The sequence below is a fragment of the Gopherus evgoodei genome, chromosome 1 (genome assembly GCF_007399415.2).
Source record: "Gopherus evgoodei ecotype Sinaloan lineage chromosome 1, rGopEvg1_v1.p, whole genome shotgun sequence".
In the NCBI taxonomy this organism is placed as follows: Eukaryota; Metazoa; Chordata; order Testudines; family Testudinidae; genus Gopherus; species Gopherus evgoodei.
In genome coordinates this window covers 255,863,666-255,883,102 of record NC_044322.1, presented here as the reverse complement: position 1 = coordinate 255,883,102, position 19,437 = coordinate 255,863,666, and the positions used below count along the sequence as shown (strand labels likewise).

Here is a 19,437-nt window from a genome sequence, read left to right as displayed (position 1 = left end):
TGCTAGTTGTGTATGTTTATATATATTAAATCCTGTTCATTGAACCTGAAAGACTGTCATACAATGGCCTAACTCTGTGTAATATCTTTTAAGTCCTGAAGAGACAGTTCTGGCCTGTGTTTCAACAGAGAGATAGCCTGCACCTCAGGCTAAGGGGAGTATATTAGAGTAATATGTAACATTACTCAGCATCCTCTCTTTACCCCGGTACAGGTGGCTAATGCATTAGTCAAAAAGACCATATAACATCAGCTAAACAGATGGCAAACACTGTATCAAGAGAACAGTTTGATGCACCTTAAATTCCAACTGCCACAGGAGGAAAGTGATGCAGAAAGCACTACTGGCAATTCTTGCTAGGCCTTACAACTGCCTTTGTTAGATGTTCATGCATGCAATCTTTTTGTGCTGCTGCAGAGTATGAAAGTCTTGCATAGCAATTTTCTGACAAATTGGCACGTCTATTTTGTATGTCATCTTGCTGCTCTCTAGCCTGAAGCTCCTTCAGTGGGTGCTAGCTTAGTTAGCAGTACTGTTATCCAGGAAATCAGGTCCTGATATTTAATCATGCAACTACAGAGTCTGTCCTATCTGTGACCACAGCTGTCGACTCTAATCCCAAGCACGCAAGAGAGAGGGGGAGGGCAAAGGGGAAAAGAACAGCAACATCTCAAATTTTGCTAACAGCAGCAGAAGCTGTGCCAATGAACGAATGCTCAAAATACTGTGTGTGAACGCGCGCGCGTGTGTGTGAACGCGCGCGCGTGTGTGTGAACGCGCGCGCGTGTGTGTGAACGCGCGCGCGTGTGTGTGAACGCGCGCGCGTGTGTGTGAACGCGCGCGCGTGTGTGTGAACGCGCGCGCGTGTGTGTGAACGCGCGCGCGTGTGTGTGAACGCGCGCGCGTGTGTGTGTGTGTGTCACTCAATTGCCACAACTTGTGTTGGTCATGCTGTCTGGAGTGGCTCAAGACCATGAGTGCCAACCTCAGGGCAGACTGTCAAAAAGCAGGGCAGAGACACCAAACCAGTTGTATGGTGAAATCTTTTCATAGAACAAACCAGTAACAAGTGTGAACTCCTAAACCTCTCCAATAGTCTTATCATGGCATCACAGACAGTCCCCTTGGGCACTCCAGTTTATCTTGCCACTTAGGTAGGCTGGACTATGTGACAGATGGTCACTTCACCCCCAAAATCATAACAATATTCAGGTTACAACCAGTCCCAAACACCAGTCACTTCCTACATGTCAGCTGTACTCAGATCTCAAACCAATGATCATACCTGTAGCCAATCCTGTAATAAACTAACTAAATATGTATTAAGGAACAGAAGAAATGAGAGTTTTACAAGGTTAGAACATGAAAAATATACATACATCAATGAGTTACAGTTGTAGACTTAAAAAAGCTAATATAAGCTTCTATAATAAGCAGCTGCATGCATCCTTTAGGGCTGAGTCATACCAAGCAGCAAGGGGATCTCTTGCTTGTGTTTATGAATCTTTGCCCTTCAGAGTCCAGACACCATAAAGAGATGCAGTTTCCTTTTCAGGGATTTTTATCCCCTTCACCCCAGAAGCCAAGCTGATGGGATGAGTTCATCCCCAGGCCTCCCCTTCTGGAGGGAGGGAGAGAGAAATACAATCAACAAGGTTTCCTCTCCTTTGATGCTACATAATGCCTCATTTGCCTTCAATGGGTCATCTTGGGTTAGGGTGACCAGATGTCCCAATTTTAGGGTCTTTCTTATGTAGGCTCCTATTACCCTCCACCTCATCTTGATTTTTCACACTTGCTGTCTGGTCACCCTATCTTGTGTGCTGGACGAGCACTTCACTTTAATTAATGCTTCTTCTGTTTGGTAAATTACACAGTTACAGAAGTTTACAATGCAAACACTGAATATAACTTTATATTATGGGTTACAGATATTATAAGGTAGGATTAATACATGCAGCATCCTACAAGCAATTCCATAAAGTCTAAACACGGGACACATTCTTATATCTATTTTAACTATACTAACCCACAGATAAACCAGACTGGCCAGACCAGCTATTCATTAGTCAGTGCTCATTTAGGCCTGGGGCCCTGGCATAAAATGGCACCTTGTCTGCCAGCACCACAGTGTTAGCTTTCAGAGACCCCATGTATAATACTGTTTGCCTCTCTAGTAACACACACTCCTTGTTATCACTTAAAGAGTGCACAATCAAAAACTTTTCCCCTCATTTCAAAGTTTTAGTTACTACAGTGATTCCACATTCCCCTGTGCAATCTCAATATAGAAAAAGGAAGCACACATAGTTCCCTGATTGCAAAACTAGATTACACTACTTCAATCTATTTCCTTAAGATCACTACCCTTACACCTCTTGTTATCTGTCTGTAATTGACCCTCTTGATTATCACTACAAAAGTTTTTTTCCTGCTGATAACAGGTCATCTTAATTAATTAGCCTCTTAGAGCTGGTATGGCATCTTCTCTGTGTATGTGTGTGTATATATATATATATATATATATATATATACACACACACACACACACACACACACTCTCCTCTTATATGTTTCATTCTATGCATCCGATGAAGTGGGCTGTAGCCCACGAAAGCTTATGCTCAAATACATTTGTTAGTCTGTAAAGTGCCACAAGTACTCCTGTTCTTTTTACAGATACAGACTAACACAGCTGCTACTCTGAAACCTGATTGCAAAAAGACATTTTAGTAGTGCCTGTCTCTATGTGCACTAGTGTTATGCATACACAATGGGTTCTTGATCCTGAGTGGGGTCTCTGGATGCTGCCATGATATTATAAATAGTTTTATGAAACTATAGGATCGAAGATACAAGGTCATTAAAAATAATTTATTTACTTTTGTGTTTAAAAGAATCTTTCCCTCTCTGCTGATTTGAATACATCAAAACATGTTTACATGGAGTTTTACAATATTATGAATATGTATTTCAGCAACAATAGAGTGTGAACCAGAGGGCCAGCAATACCTTTCTTTCTATCAAACCCGTAAGAATCAGATATTGGCATGGTGACATTTGCAGAAGTGGTAAATAGGAATTTACATTTTTCATTATTTGTCCATTAACCTATTAAGTAACCTGTAGTAGTTTTCATGTGTATAGATGGTGGGGGGAGGCGGGCAACCATGAAAAAAATATTCATAAAGAAAGAGTACCATTACTTGCATTTCCAATGATTGCACAGAACAAAATGAAGTGCATTATAAATTGAAGAAATATTGTTTTGCTAGTAAGAAACAATTTTTCAGACAGACATTTTCAGCATTATCAACAGTCTATTGACATCAGTATTGAAGCACTATCCCAGTCAAATGAATACTGAAAGCATTTTTACCCATCCGTATGAATGCAGCTGTATAATTTGCTACGTTGTCAAATACTTTACTTACTATAGTGTAAGTTCCACCATCACCTGACAAAGAGCTGTGTCACATATTCTCAAGCCAGGTAGGGATACACAAAGTATTGCCAGCCTAACCCTAGCTATTCCATTAAGGATGTGATATTTTATTTTTATTTTTAAGTTTAGCTATGTCAGCAAAAGCCCCAATGCAAATGTAATTATGCTGGCATAAAAGGGGCTTGTGCAGATACAGCTTGTTTTGTTTGGGGAACAGTTATAAGATATATTAGCAAAAGCATTTTTTTTTTTACCAGTATTAGCTGTATCTGCAGTAGGAGGGTTTGCCATTATAGTTATAATAGAAAAGCTTTTAAGTGTGGACGAGGCTTCACTATTAAGGAACCAAACAAAAGACCACTTAATGAGGCACTACAACCATCCCCTAATACAGATATAGGCGGTAACACCAAAGTTCCATTTCCCATCCCGTGATCCACATAGATTGACTGGCAACAGAAGAAGCAGAAAGAGAAAATTCAAATGTTGGTGGCAGAAAACAGTTTAATACAAGACTTGAGCACAAAGCATAACTACAACATTTTGCCATTGCTATGAAGAGACATACTGCACAACACACCAACATTCTGCTTACTCCACTGACTCTCCAGTGAGCACAGAGTCCAATTCAGTGTGTCTGACCTGATGTTCAAAACCCTCAACAAGGGAGGGGAGAGCAGCTTTATTTACCTGAGAGATGAACTCTCCCTCCTCAACAGCTACATGTGTGCGTAGGAGACAGAAGTCTCCCAGGAGAGGGACCTAGAATGTGAAACTGAAATGCAAAATGACCATATAGGTCTTATCACGTCTAGCAACAAATACAGGACATATCTATTTGACTTACATTTCCCTCAAATTATTTTTTAATTCCCTCACTCACACAAATCAGATGTATAAATTAAATCAAGCCTTTCCTAAAGGCTGGAAAGGAGGAAATATTTCTCATCTCAAATTCTTGGGGGATGCTCAGATACTATGGCAATAGATTGTTATATTTAGCTAGCTAAATATATACCAAGGAACTATACTATACTTAAAATGCATTAGATTAAAAATAGCTTACTTACAGCCTCCCATGCCTTTCATCAACCAACCAACCAATGATGTGAACTGGACTTCTCCTTAATCGCAAAGATTTACCTGTTAATGCCTCTGCACATTTTGGATATAGCCCATAAACTGGACACAGAAAATGGTTTATAAAACACATTTTAAAAAAATAGGAAGTTCTGAATTTCATAATAGTTACTAACACTGACGTGACTCAGGAAATATGCAATACAAATTTCAAAACACAGTAAAGAGCAGCCAGGGGTTGGGAACTGGAGCAGAATTATATTTTTTATTTAAAATCACACTTTTAAAGGATTTGTTAAAAAAAACAAATACCACTTAATGCTCACAGATCTCATACCAGTTCAACTCAGTGTCCTGGGCAAATTTATCTTGGTAACTACATTCTGTGACTTAAAAGTTCTGTCCAATTACAGCTATGCAGATTATACTTCCCTTTCTTAAAAACCTGGTATGCAGTGTTCGTGAAGAATGACTATATAATACACAAGAAGTTGTATTTCAGTTTATAAAGTAATTTGGGCTCTTTGAATGACTTGAGTTAGGATATTAGCTTATTCTCTGGTTACTTCCATTTGCAGGCTCAGATTAAAGTTTGTCCTCTAAATTATATTTAAAATATTCAATTTATATCCAGGGAAGAGGTGCAGTGTCTACTCAAGCTAAATTATTACCCTTCAGCAACAAGCTGAGACTAGTAAATAGGACAGCCTTATATTTTAACTGTTTCATACTTGCATCTTATTTTTATGTAATTTGTACTAAATCAATAGTATTAAATATTTGAATCCTTTATTATGTATTTCATTCCTGCAAAAAGCTAATACAGATACAATCAGTCACTGAAGTGACTTCCCAATTTTTTTCCTCTTTTGAATGCCAAGTATTCTACTAAAACTATACTATTGTTGCAACAGTGTTTTCAAAAGATTTAGTGATCTGTTGGCCTAAAATGTTCGAGCAGCAAGCCATGCTTTCAAACCCAACATTCCCTCAAGGTCACAGACTTCCCACACATCAAAGTAGCAAACCCTTATAGAATAATCCTATAGAATTATGCGGAGATGAAACCAACATGTTTCTAAGGAAATTTTTCTAAATGACTATCCTTTCTACAGAACGTCTCTAAAAAATCTATAACTTATAGAATTTGTTCAGGCATGTTACATAAGGAAAGAGAAGTCCATTTCAACAGATTTCCACGTGTGCAAGCTGTATATTGTACTTAACATACTGCAGTGAACACTCAGTGTAACATACTACTTTTTTCATACACAGTCCTCCTCTTTCCTTGAAGCTGGACTGTAAAACATTGACACTAACATTTCCTTTCATGAGTATACCTACACAGGCAACAGCCATAGGTAAGGAACTAGTTGAACAAACAGAATGTTGCCAACTCTCACAATGTTTGCCATTCTTCTCAAAGCCTCAGTTTCTGTTTTTTCATTCACAAAGTGTGAAGCTGAATGGAGCTTAAAGTTGAATAAGTAAAAGTTTATTAACCCCCCTGGATTATTCTGTCCACATGTCTGAGCTGCTTCCTGCCTAATTCCCTGTATTATCTATTCCACTGGTCTCCTATCAATAAGAGTCATTCCAGGGAACAATGACTCTCTGACTTCAATTCCACCGATCATATTATACCAGGAGCCATGTGATGATGTGAAAATTTCAGCTTCCATTTAAAATGCGTTTTTTTCAGTTGTGGAGAAAAACTTGACCCCGCTAAAACCTCAGAAAATCAAAAAGTAAAAACAAAAAACAAAAAAACAAAAAAAACACATTGTGGCTCTGTTTTTAAAGTGTCAAGATTTTTAAACAAACAATTTCAAGATTATATTTTTAGGACCGAACATTATTTTGTTGGGTTGGCAATACCACGATAGACCAAGAGATTAAAAGTAGTGTACAGATTTTATGAAACCCTGTGTCTTTAAGAAATGCATACTAGCTGATAAGTAGTTCTCCAAGAACTTACTGCTTATACATTCAGATAAACAGAACTAGGAAGACCATCTGCCGTGGTTCCATCTGGTGATGCCCAATAGTTACCTCCATCTCAAGGGACAGAAACAGGATGTACCAGGAACCAAGACAGCTGAGAGAATCTGGGAACACTAAGCTGATTCCTGTTGGGCTATACTGGTCTAACAAACATGAGGCTTTCCTGAAATCCAAGAACTCACTCCATGGTCAACAAAAGTTGTCCCTGAAAGCATAGCTGGACCATGTTACTGTATGTACACATCATACCGAAACAAGCATATGTACTATATCTAAAGAACTCAGTCAGTCAATGATGGATTCACAGTTTAATTATTTTTCTGTGCCTTCGCCAAGAAATCTGCTTGCTCAGAATGCCTATTACATGACATTTATTAGCATTCCTGTTTTTTTCTGCAACGCCTACTAGCTAGCATCTCATGTGACAATGGTACAGAAAAAAAGAATGAGTCACTTCTAACACTCAACAAGGAATTTGTAAGAATAAGCAAAAAACACTATTATCCCCAAAACTGCTTTCTTTCATCCCTTCACGGTAGAATCTTGATCCAGAACACTCCTTCAGTCCCTTTCCTCCAGGCATCATGCCACATATTTAAACGAACAGTACACAATGCCTTTTTAAAGCAACCTTTTAGTCCTATAACTTCCCTTTGCCTTTTAAAGCATGGACAGTAAATTCTTCTTTATCCCACCCTAGTAATTTTGTGTTATGAAAGGAGCAATAGCGTGTCTGGTACAATAAATAAAACATCACTAAAAAAAACCCCACTTTTGTTACACTTTTTTGTCTGAGTTAAATTTGGTTTCATCACTGCCATTGCTAGAGTTATTGCTCACATCAAAAACAAGGAGGAGTTATTCCATCTAAATGCATACAGAGCAATATCAGTGCTATATCACAATTATTTGAAACAAAATAACGCTTCAACATCTACTATACAAACAGTACACTTTATATTCAAGCTTACTTTAGGTGACCCATGACATTCAAATAACTAAGGTTGTACTGTTAGACAATATCCATTTTTGACTCCCCCTCCCTAATCCATTTTCATTGCACCAATTTACATTAATTGGGTCTTAAGATGCTCACATATTACAACGACTGACATGATAAAACCTTCCAAATGCAAACAGATGGACATCATACCAAATGGACTAAAGATAAAAATCCACTGCTATCTACACACTACACAGACCACAGTGAGAGATTATGCCATACTCTGTCAAAGAAACTGAGGAACCACCTGATCAGCATCCTATATAGCAAACCGGAAAACATCAAAAAAGAGTTCTCCAACCTGGAGACTCATTAATAACCAAACTTCCATACAAACGGACTTCACTAAAATAAGACAGAAGATCTACATTACTCACTTCACCTCTCTACAAAGGAAAAAGGACTGTAAGCTGTCTAAACTCCTACCTGCCTCATGGGGCCACAACTATGGTACCCCCAACCCACCCAGTAATATCGTCAATCTATCCAACTACACACTCAGCCCAGAAGAAAAGTCTGTCCTATCTCAGGGACTCTTTTTCTGCCCTGCCACCCCCACCAACATGATACAGTTCTGCGGCGATCTGGAAGCCTACATTTGCCGTCTCCAACTCAAAGAATACTTTCAGGACAACACTGAACAGCGCACTGATACACAGGTACCCTCCCACCAACAGCACAAGAAGAACTCCACATGGACTCCTCCTGAGGGTCGAAATGACAGTCTAGACCTCTACATTGAATGCTTCCGCAGACGTGCACAGGCAGAAATTGTGGAAAAACAACATCGCTTGTCTCATAACCTAAGTCGTGCAGAACGCAATGCCATCCACAGCCTCAGAAACCACCCAGACATTAATCATCAAAGAGGCTGATAAAGGAGATGCTGTTGTCATCATGAACAGGTCTGACTACCAAAAGGAGGCCGCCAGACAACTCTCCAGCACCAAATTCTACAGGCCACTTCCCTCAGATCCCACTGAGGAATACACTAAGAAACTGCAACATCTACTCAGGACACTCCTGACACTAACACCGGAACAAATCAACCTACCCTTGGAATAAACCTGGTCGGGGCTCTATCTACTACCCAAGATCCACAAACCCGGAAATCCTGGATACCCCATCATCTCAGGCATTGGCACTCTCATTGAAGGACTGTCTGGATATGTGGACTCTCTACTCAGACCCTATGCCACCAGCACTCCCAGCTATCTCCGTGACACCACTGATTTCCTGAAGAAACTACAATGCATTGGTGACCTTCCAGAAAACACCATCCTAGCCACCATGGATGTAGAGGCTCTCTACACAAACATCCCACATCAGGAACAGTATCCCTGATGATGCCACACACAACTGGCTGCTAAGCTCTGTGCCTTTATCCTCACACACAACTATTTCAAATTTAATGACAATATATATCTCCAGATCAGTGGCACCGCTATGGGCACCCGCATGGCCCCACAATATGCAAATATTTTTATGGCCGACCTGGAACAACGCTTCCTCGGCTCTCGTCCACTCACGCCCCTTCTCTGCCTACGCTACACTGATGACATCATCATCTGGTTCCATGGGAAGGAGACTCTGGAAAAATTCCACCAAGATTTCAACAGCTTCCACCCCACCATCAATCTCAGCCTGGACCAATCTACACGGGAAGTCCACTTCCTAGACACCACGGTGCAAATCAGTGATGGTCACATTAACATCACCCTATTCCGAAAACCTACCGACCGCTATGCCTACCTTCATGCCTCCAGCTTCCATCCCTAGCACATCACACGATCTATTGTCTACAGCCAGGCACTGAGGTACAACCGCATCTGCTCTAACCCCTCAGACAGAGACCAACACCTACAAAATCTCCACCAAGCATTCTCAAAACTACAATACCCGCATGAGGAAATAAGGAAACAGATCAACAGAGCCAGACGTGTACCCAGAAGCCTCCTACTGCAAGACAAACCCAAGAAAGAAACCAACAGGACTCCACTGGCCATCACATACAGTCCCCAGCTAAAACCTCTCCAACGCATCATCAAGGATCTACAACCCATCCTGGACAACAACCCCACACTTTCACAGGACTTGGGTGGCAGGCCAGTCCTCGCCATCATAGGCCAGCAATGCCCCTCTGCTATGTACATCGGCCAAACTGGACAGTGGCTACGGAAAAGGATAAACGGACACAAATCAGATATTAGGAATGGCAATATACAAAAACCTGTAGGAGAACACTTCAAGCTCCCTGGCCACACTATAGCAGACCTTAAGGTGGCCATCCTGCAGCAAAAAAACTTCAGTACCAGACTTCAAAGAGAAACTGCTGAGCTTCAGTTCATCTGCAAATTTGACACCATCAGCTCAGGATTAAACAAAGACTGTGAATGGCTTTCCAACTACAAAACCAGTTTCTTCTCCCTTGGTTTTCACATCTCAACTGCTAGAACAGGGCCTCATCCTCCCTGATTGAACTAACCTCATTATCTCTAGCTTGCCTGCATATATATATGCACACCTGCCCCTGGAAATTTCCACTACATGCATCTGACGAAGTATTCACACACGAAAGCTTATGCTCCAAAACATCTGTTAGTCTATAAGGTGCCACTGGATTCTTTGCTGATGATATAACCTAGGTAGAACAGAATTTGAGATCTAAGTTCGAGATCTATTCTTCAATGCAGTTGTTTATTTTGGTAGCAACTGTAGGCCCTAGCCAAGATGGAGGCCAAATTGTACTAGGTGCTATACACTTATATACTAGCAGTCCCTTGTCCTAAAAATCTTACAATCTAAGTAAGCAAAAGAGATAAAAGAAGTATTGTCTATTTTAAAGATGAGAAGACTGAGGCAGAGATTAAATAATTTGCCTGTGTTTCAGGATTCTGTGTGACCTCAGGCAAACTATTTAATCTCTGCCTCAGTCTTCTCATCTTTAAAATAGACAATACTTCTTTTATCTCTTTTGCTTACTTAGATTGTAAGATTTTTAGGATCCAGGGTCCCAGTCCAGTACCTTAACCAAAGACCATCCCTTTCACCAATCCACAACTGACTTTGATCAAGCCACTTTTTCTACACACGAGTCTGCCACGGTAGCTTGAACATTTATATAGACAAGCAAGTCCTTGGTAAGTGTTTCACACACTGATTACCAGAAATGTTTTTGTTTTTCTATTTCAGGTTCTCTGTGGTGATGTCAGTTATATATTCCCACAGCTCTTATGTCTTCTCCTTCCAACTCCTCTTCAACTTACTTCTGAAGAGTCCTCTTTCCATTTGGTTTCATTGCTACTTTTTATTTGCAAGCATGAAATAATTTTGTTTTTCACCCAGATGTGTTTTCCACTTCTCTGTTGAAGTTCTTTCATCTGGAATCTCCTTTTACAAGACCTGCTTAAATCAACTGGAAAAAGTCCTTTCCACTGTCTTAAAAAACAAAATAAAAAAAGCAACACAAAACTGATTTAAGTGGAGCAGGGGAGGGACTGAAAGGGTTGGCTACCCACTGCAGAAGTATTTCAAGGTTTGATACTTAAAGATTGTCAATGAAGCTTCATTTGAGTTACATTTTCATAGTGATGACTAACAATCTTAGCCTCATATTAAAGCTGGCTACCACAGTCTTGCCCCTTTTCCCAGTTGGTTTGTAAATGAGGCTCGGAGGCAGCATGTGTTGGGTGTTCAATAGAACTTGCCAGCTACACCACCTGTGGTTTAAATGAGCTGCTGGGCTGTAACTGTTCAAGAGCACTTTCTGCTGTCCTTCCAGCTCAACTTCTTTTATTTAATTTCCTCTTTATTTTCATCTGATTCTCATGGTCATAACTTGACTGCACCAGGGACCAGTTAGGGAAAGATGGAGCAAGTATACCCTGCTTCTCTCTCTCCTATTTTTTATGCAGTGTTCATAAAAAATGTACTCCCTTCCCACTTTCAAATTTCCTCCTATCTGCTCCCCTTATTGTGTCACTTCCATTATTGAACTGTATAAGATTTTGGTTACTTTTTTACCATATCATCCTTCCAGCCCTACGAAGAGGGTTGAGCATCTTTAAAATGTAAGACACATTTAGTTGAGTAAGTTAAGGCACCCAAATTTGAATGTTCTGGCCTCCATTTTCCAGGCTGAATTTAATACAGTGTCTTTCATGACACCAACAGGGACCTCCACCATCACGCAAAATGTTCATCAAAACATAAGCAAAAATTTAACCTCAAACGTAGCAGAGTTCAAAATATATATTGTGGAGCAAGATAGTCATTTAGTTTAGGTTATTCAACATTTACATAAGTTTTATTTTTAAATGCAATTATTTACATAGCTTTACAGGTCCAATACATAGGTCAAGAATTGAGATCTTAGCTTTGCATATAAGCGGATATGAACATTACAACAACATGTGCCTAGAGTTCTCTAGCATTGAAAGACAAGACTAAAAAGTATGGATCACATTTTAGCACTTGGAGCACCGCCAGTCAGGTGCTTTAACAAAATAAAATTTTTTAACAAATGAGTTTGGTCCACCAGGTAAACCAGAATAGAAACAATACGCCATCCAGTAAAGGGCAGGTGAACTCAACTCACACCAGTGTTAGAATACATCGTAAGAGTTTCCATTTGCCAGTATTTCTCCAGAACATACTAGAGAGAGAGTACTCATTTATTTTATTATATAAAATATACCTAATACAAACTGATGGGTACCTTGCATAATGGGGCTCTGATTCATGACTGGGACTCCAAGGTGCTACTGCAATACAAATAATAAGGTACATATATAAACAATTTCCTTTTGAAATTTTATATGACTTAATTAAGAAAAATGTAACAGGCCTGCTCAAAACAAAATCAATACCATCCTAAAAAAAACCACATCCCTTCCAATTAGAGTCTGATAAGAGACAGGCCCAACACTATACCCTAAATACCAGACTGATTGAAAGTTGCTTCCCTTGCTGGCACAGGGCCATCGAGCTTTCGTTGCACTGCAAACATCACACCACCTGCCCACAATCATTTTGTTGACTCAACTAAAGTGCTCTCAGATGCCACAGTGGAGCATGGGGACAGAGCTGGCCCCACAGGTATCCAAGTCCCAAGCTATTCAGGCCTTTATAAATCTAAGACTCCATCTTGATTTGCACATGAGTGTAAATAGTAAGCCACAATTTCTGGCTACTGATACCACTTGAGTTTCCAGGAACAGTCAGGATCTTGAAACATCCCTAATGTGTGAAATGTGAAGAAACCTCCTCAATGCTGATGGCTGGAACCACCTCTGCTATATAATCAGCATCTCTCCTCCAGTCCACATCATCTCAATCTTTTCTAGAGGAAACTTCAACCATTTGTTCTCATCGACACCCCAGGCTTGGTCAGGCACCATGAACGTAACCTGAGGAAAATGAAACACTGCTGCATATCACCTGGACAATGACACCACAACTCAGAATGCCTTGCTATCTCCTTCAGCAGCCTCTCACACACACTGGCTAGAAGAAGAGGTGACAGATTAAGTGCTTGCTTGGCTGTTTTTTGTTTGGGGTTTTTGGTGGGGGCAGGGGGGCAGAAGAGGAGAAATCTTCCAGGATCTCTACATATCTAGAGATGATGAATACAATTGCCTTTTCTCCCTCTTCAATAAAGGCAATATTTGATAGAACTAAAAACTCCACAATGTAAAACAGCCATACTTTCCCAGAATTTACCAATGTCTATAGTATAAGGTTGAAGGAAATTAAAAAATGGGAACTGACAGAGGTTCTCAGGCTCAAGTTTTTCTCTTGAAGGAAGGAAAAAAACACACATTTAGGTTTATCTTATAAACCACTTTGCAAATCATCCTGTAAAATTCTGAGGTTTGACTTCTACTGTGAAGACAAAAATGCAAATAGTACAGAAGTGCTTTTTCTCCAAAAGACTGTCAAATTGTTTCTGCTACATACACTGTACATGCTAGGAGCCAGAATTCAGTGCATTTTAGGAAACAGCATTTTTTATATAATTTATTTTAGTTACATGCCAACTTGAGCCACCATAGGTAAAAGAAACGTGAACTTGTAAGAACACAGTATTAGTGGATTACACACAAGATTTCAAATATAAATGCCTCCAATCCACCACAAGTGGCTCAGAAATTTAACTCCTATTGTCTACTTTGTAATAGGGCAACTAGAAGTGAAAAAGCCAAGTGAAGAGGAAGGAAAACAACAGCAAGCATTCAGAAAGAAAGTGGAGCTTTGATAACGCTGGACCAAAGCATCAAGAAGATGAACCCACATGTTGAAGCTGAAGCAATGACAAGAACCTAGCTCTAGGAAGCTTGCTTTGGTTTTAAGTTGAGATTTTAAAGAAAGCTCCTTCCATGTGTATTACCAGCCACATGCAGTCACGCCCTGGTGGCATTCTAGCAGTGGTGTAGGTGCCCTAACAGAACAAGTGTACCACAGGTGGCTCAGAAAAACTGAAGCACTTAAATTATTTTTTTTAAACTAAGAAGTACATTTGATTTATCATCGGCTAGTTGTGGGGAGATGGTTGCCGAAGGGGAAATTCTGGAAGACCAGAGAACATGCACCAGTAGTCACTACTGTACAGTAAGAAGAATGTCAAGGAAGTGCATTAAAAATGAGTAAGTCAATCAGCAATAATATAACACCAAGAACTTTTCAATAAAGTCTTGACAGCCACGTAAGCAAGAAAATAGCTTACGGAGCCAGAAAAGCACAATAACCCTTCACTAACAAAGTTCAATGTCAATCCAGGCCAAAGGTCCTGTTCCCTATTTAAATTTCTATTTAGCTAAAAACACACACGTCAAAAATTTCAGAGGAGCCTACCTAAATAACAGGCGCTTTTGAAAATGTTACTCATTAAATTTTACTTGGACTTTGTTTTCTAAGTTACAATGGATACAAATTTCAAAAAGGTATCAGCTTGCTCCTGAAAGGCTGATCCTTCTAGTCAATCCTTACTATGGCAATGGAGGTAGAGAGAGAGGCCTAGACTCTGATCCTGTCCCTTGAGGAGTGGCATGGATGGACAATGCAAGAGACATTATAATTCTACCATTTGGTCATCTGTTTTTTCCATTACAGCAAATCCTGGAACAGTTGACCCTGTTGCCATGCTCACAAGCTACATACACTCATGACTCTGACTCATGATTTTATTGTACAAACATTATTTTCCTCTCCTTTTTGGCAGCTTTTTACATATTTTATGGTTTACAACTCCATCTTACTCTTTCATTTGAAGTAAGTTGCATGTGGAGAATAAATACTAAAAATCTATTCCAATCTAAAAGGTCTCCGATTTCCTCACCACTATGTTTACTGCTAAGTTTTTGAATGCTGCATCAAAAAAAAATACCAAACTACAAATGGCACAGAAATAAGAAAAAGCTTTGCCCGTTTCCAATTTTTTTTTAAATTTATTCTCTATGGAATTCAAACACCTGTTTTATGTGTTGCTGCCTCCTAAATCTGTCGACCACTTGTCAGTGAGATTTAATTGTTGAAGTGGGTGGCGGAGGGACTTTTTTTGCAATAATAAGCATGACTGATTGCGAGGATTTTTTTTTTTTTAAATCAAAACCTTTTTCACAGCTGTAAGAAATAAAAATGGTCTGTGCAGTAATACTCTGTTGCCAAAGTTAGGCAACTAAATCCCTATTTAGGCACATCAGTGGCCCAATTTTCAGAAGTGAGAACATGCATCTTCCATTGAAACATACCTGCTTTTGTAAATGTTGGCCTCAGTACGTGCATTTCAATATTTTACCATATTGCATTTCATTTTGGCACCTGAATACTTAATTATACAGAAAAAAAGAAACAACCCTTTATCCAAGAAAGAAAAGAATTATGTCTATAGTCACCAGCTTGGGAGGCACAGACACCAAAGTGGAGACTGGGAACTGCGGGCTTGAAATAGAATCAGAGAAATATCTTTGTTTTCCAAGTCAAGTAACTTGTGAGAGAACACCATTCCTAGAGTTAAGGGACAGAACTGGGACTTGGGCTTTGAGTTCAGTTCCCACCTCTTCAAACACACTTCCTACATGACTTTACTTGCCCAAAGTCGCTCTCTGCCTCAATTCTCCATCTGTAAAATGGAGATACTCCTACTCCATCCGTCTGGCCTATTTTACTTTTAAGCAATTTGGGATGGACACAGTCTCACTCGGAGCTTGATCTCAGTTTGGAATCTATTGTAATAGAAATCTTTCCTGTAGCATTGCTCTATACCAGGGGTCAGCAACCTTTGGCACGCAGCCTGTCAGGGAAATCCATTGCCGGGACGGGACCATTTGTTTACCTGCAGCAGCCAAAGGTTTTGGCGATTGGAGCTCCCGTGGATTGAAGTTCACCGTTCCCGCAGCCCCCATTGGCTTTGAAGTGGCGGTCAGCACATCTCTTGGCCCACGCTGCTTCCCGCAGCCCCTATTGACCTGGAACGGCGAACTGCGGCCAGTGGGAGTGCCAATCAGCTGAACCTGTGGATGCTGCAGGTAAACAAACTGTCCCGGCCTGCCAGCAGATTTCCCTGATGGACCATATGCCAAAGGTTGCCGATCCCTACTCTATACTAATAAGTCTTTTACAAATACAAGTACAATCAGAAGATGCCATCCCTGCCCTAATGATTTAACAATCTAAGTTAGACAAATAGTCTGACCATCTCTGGGAGAATTGAGGGGAAAAGTGCAAAAAAAAAAGAGGAAGAATTGTTCTTGTCAGAGGGTCAAGACCAGACTATTTGTAAATGTGTGTTAACTTCCTTAGTTCCTGATTTTTTGGCACTGGCAGAAGAGCATTTTTTTCTTATTTGTTGAGGAGAATAAGAGGGAAGAAAGCAGGTAGATCAAGAGAGTGAATATTACAAAATTTTCCTCTAAACGTGACTTAAAAGAAGGCAGAGTATCAAAGTTTAATAGTTTTAAAAATGTGCAGGAGAATTCAGGAATTCTTTGTGGCCTGCTACAATAAATTACAATGGTCATGAACTCACAGAAGCAGAGGCCTTTGTATACAGCTGAAAGTTTGGAACTTCTAGTAGAGAAACATAAAACATTCAAGATAACTTTGACACTCCATATTCCCCTGCTGTTCCACCGTAATTAGTGATTCATTATCATACAGTGAATTAGATTCTGCATAGGCTTTGTTTGTTTGTTTTTTGTTAAAAAACAACAAAAACTAATCACAGAAGTGTAGAGCTGGAAGGGACACCAAGAAGTCATCAAGTCCAGCCCCTTCTGTAAATCTAGACCATTCCTGACAGGTATTTGTCCCACCTGTTCTTAAAAACCTCCAGACACAGGAATTCCACATCCTCCCTTGGAAGTCTGTTCCAGTGCTTAACTACTCTTATAGTTAGATAGTTTGTTCCAAATACCTAACCTAAATCTCCCTAGGTGCAGATTAAGCCAATTACTTCTTATTCAACCTTCAGCAGACACAGAGAACATTTAGGCACTGTCTTCTTTATAGCATATGAAGACTGTTCTTACGTCTCCCTGTAGTCTTCCTTTCTGAAAACTAAATATGCTCAGGTGGTTTTTTTTTAAAACCCTTTCCTCATAGGTCACATTTTCCAAACCTTTTATCATTTTTGTTGCTCTCCTCTGGACTCTCTCCAATTTATCTACATCTTTTCTAAAGCATGGCACCCAGAATTGGATACAATACTCTAAGCCTCATCAATGCTGAGTGGAGCAGCACAATCATCTCTCATGTCTTACATATGACATTCCCATTAATACACCCCAGAATACCAGCCTTTTTCACATATCCATCACATTGTTGACTCATTCTACTTGTGATCCACTATAACCCCAGATTCTTTTCAGCAGTACTACCACCTAGCCAGTTATTCCCCATTTTGTAGCTATGCATTGATTTTTCCTTCCTACATGAAGGACTTCACACTTATCTTTATTAAACTTCATCTTTTTAAGTTCAGACCAATTCTCCAATGTATTAACATTGTTTTAAATTCTAATGCTGTCCTCTCAGCTTGGTGTCATCTGCAAATTTTATAAGCGCACTCTTCACTCCATTATCCAAGTTATTAATGAAAAAATTGAGTAGTATTCAATCTAGTACTCACTCTGTGGGACTCCAATAGATATGGCCTCCCAGTTCAATAGCAAACCACTGATAACTACTCTGAGTACAGTATGTTAACCAGCTGTGCACCCATCTTATCATATTGTCATCTAGACCACAGTTCCCTTATGAGAATGTCATGTAAGACTGCATCAAAAGTCTTGCTAAAAAAGAAGGCATACCACACGTCTACCGCTTCCCCACATCTCACTATACTGGTAACTCTAAAAAAGAAGGAAGTTAGATTGCTGTGGCTAATGCTCTCTCTAAATTTGCCAGCATCAAGAGTAGATGAAATGCTGGACCAGTTTCATGGGCGAAACACACCTCAACCCTAGACCTAAGCAAAGGTTCCTGGCAAATCCTCTGAGATCCACCACTGCACTTTAAGACCACATTTGTGACACCAGTTTGGAAATTTCCAAAAGTTATCTGCTGCAAGAACTCATAAGATACCGTGCTGCATGCCTTGACACGGTGATCTCGATCAAGATTTAGGAAAAGTGGGGCACCTATGCCAAAAATCCCTAACTTCAGGTCTAATTATTAACCCATATACATGTTATTCTGGGTAGAGCATATTCGATTCTTTTGGGGCAAGGAAAAGATGAAACCTAAACAAAAGAAAAGAAATCATAGACGATCAAGTCCCTACCACAAAGAAAAGGCTTTTTTATAGAATTAGCTTGGTATTTCAGGAGGCTTATACCCAATGTCTCTAAAATTGCTACTCCATTAATGGATGTCACTAAAGAGGAGTTAAAAAATTTAGTGGAGTGCAGAATTCAACAATCCTTTCAAAGAAAAGAAAGTCGTGTTCTTCTGTTTAATGTAACAGAATAAACGGTTCTCAAAATCTGGACTAGCAGATGCTTCTAAATTAGGAGGAGGGCAAGAATTTTAAGGACTGAAATCTCGTTTCCTTGTATAAAAAAGGAGTAGAAAAAATGCTTCCCAAGAGAGCAAAGATATTGCACAATCGAACGGAAATACCAAACTATTAAATGAGCTATTGAAGGACTTATTTCCTAGGATGAAGATTTAACCTAGGTTAATTGCATGAAAGATAATGATGGTTGTCTTGCAGTTAAGCCATTAGACTGCTAATCAGGAGGCCTGTGTTCAACTCCTGGCTGTAACACAGACTTCCACTTAGTTTTGTGTGTCCCATTTCCAAATTTGTAAAATGGGGATAATGATTCCCTGTCACATAGAGGTGTTACAATTATTAAGGAACCTGTCCTTGTGAGTTACTCAGATGCTGCAGTGATGCGAACCATATAGGTATAAAGGAAGAGACGAACATACATATGTTCTAGGTGGTATTTAGAACACTAGCCATATCAGAATATAGTAATATGCTGCCCCTCCCTCAAAAAAAAAATCAACCAAGTTACAAAATTTATATCGTACTGTGGATGGAAGAAAAAAAAAAAGATTGAAGAAGTTTGTTTCCTCTTGACTGAGGAAGAGAGCATGCATGTCATCGCCTAAATAATAAGAGAAGAGGAAAACGTAATAGGATAGCTCACCAGCAGCAGGTGGAAGAGGGAAGATACAGACGGCAGCTGCCAGTTGCCAAGTTACCACTTTAAGTTTGCAGCTACTTGTCTCTGCCAAATTTAAAGGGTCTGGTATTCTAAAACTACACTGGAAAAAATAAACAGGGGATTTTCAGAAGTGAGCTTGTAAAGAAAGGACAGGGGTTGAATTCCCTCTTCATTAAAGACAAGGCATCTGGTTGAAAGTCATCCCAAAGTTTGCCAAGTTTAGATCTCAG

The 19,437-nt window shown here is 39.7% G+C and overlaps 1 protein-coding gene across 2 annotated transcripts in view; it reads right to left on the bottom strand.

Annotated features, from left to right (window-relative positions):
• The window catches only part of FGD4 (FYVE, RhoGEF and PH domain containing 4), a 214,274-nt gene that overhangs the window by 133,610 nt on the left and 61,227 nt on the right, over positions 1–19,437 (bottom strand). The window contains exon 1 of one of the 2 annotated variants that reach the window (XM_030543603.1): positions 4,516–4,592. The exons of the other annotated variant lie outside the window; for it this stretch is intronic. Within the exon in view, the coding sequence (XP_030399463.1) occupies positions 4,516–4,534 (19 nt within the window). The 5' untranslated portion in view covers positions 4,535–4,592. Of the gene's footprint in view, positions 1–4,515; positions 4,593–19,437 lie in introns of those variants that run through there. 2 annotated transcript variants of the gene reach the window in all.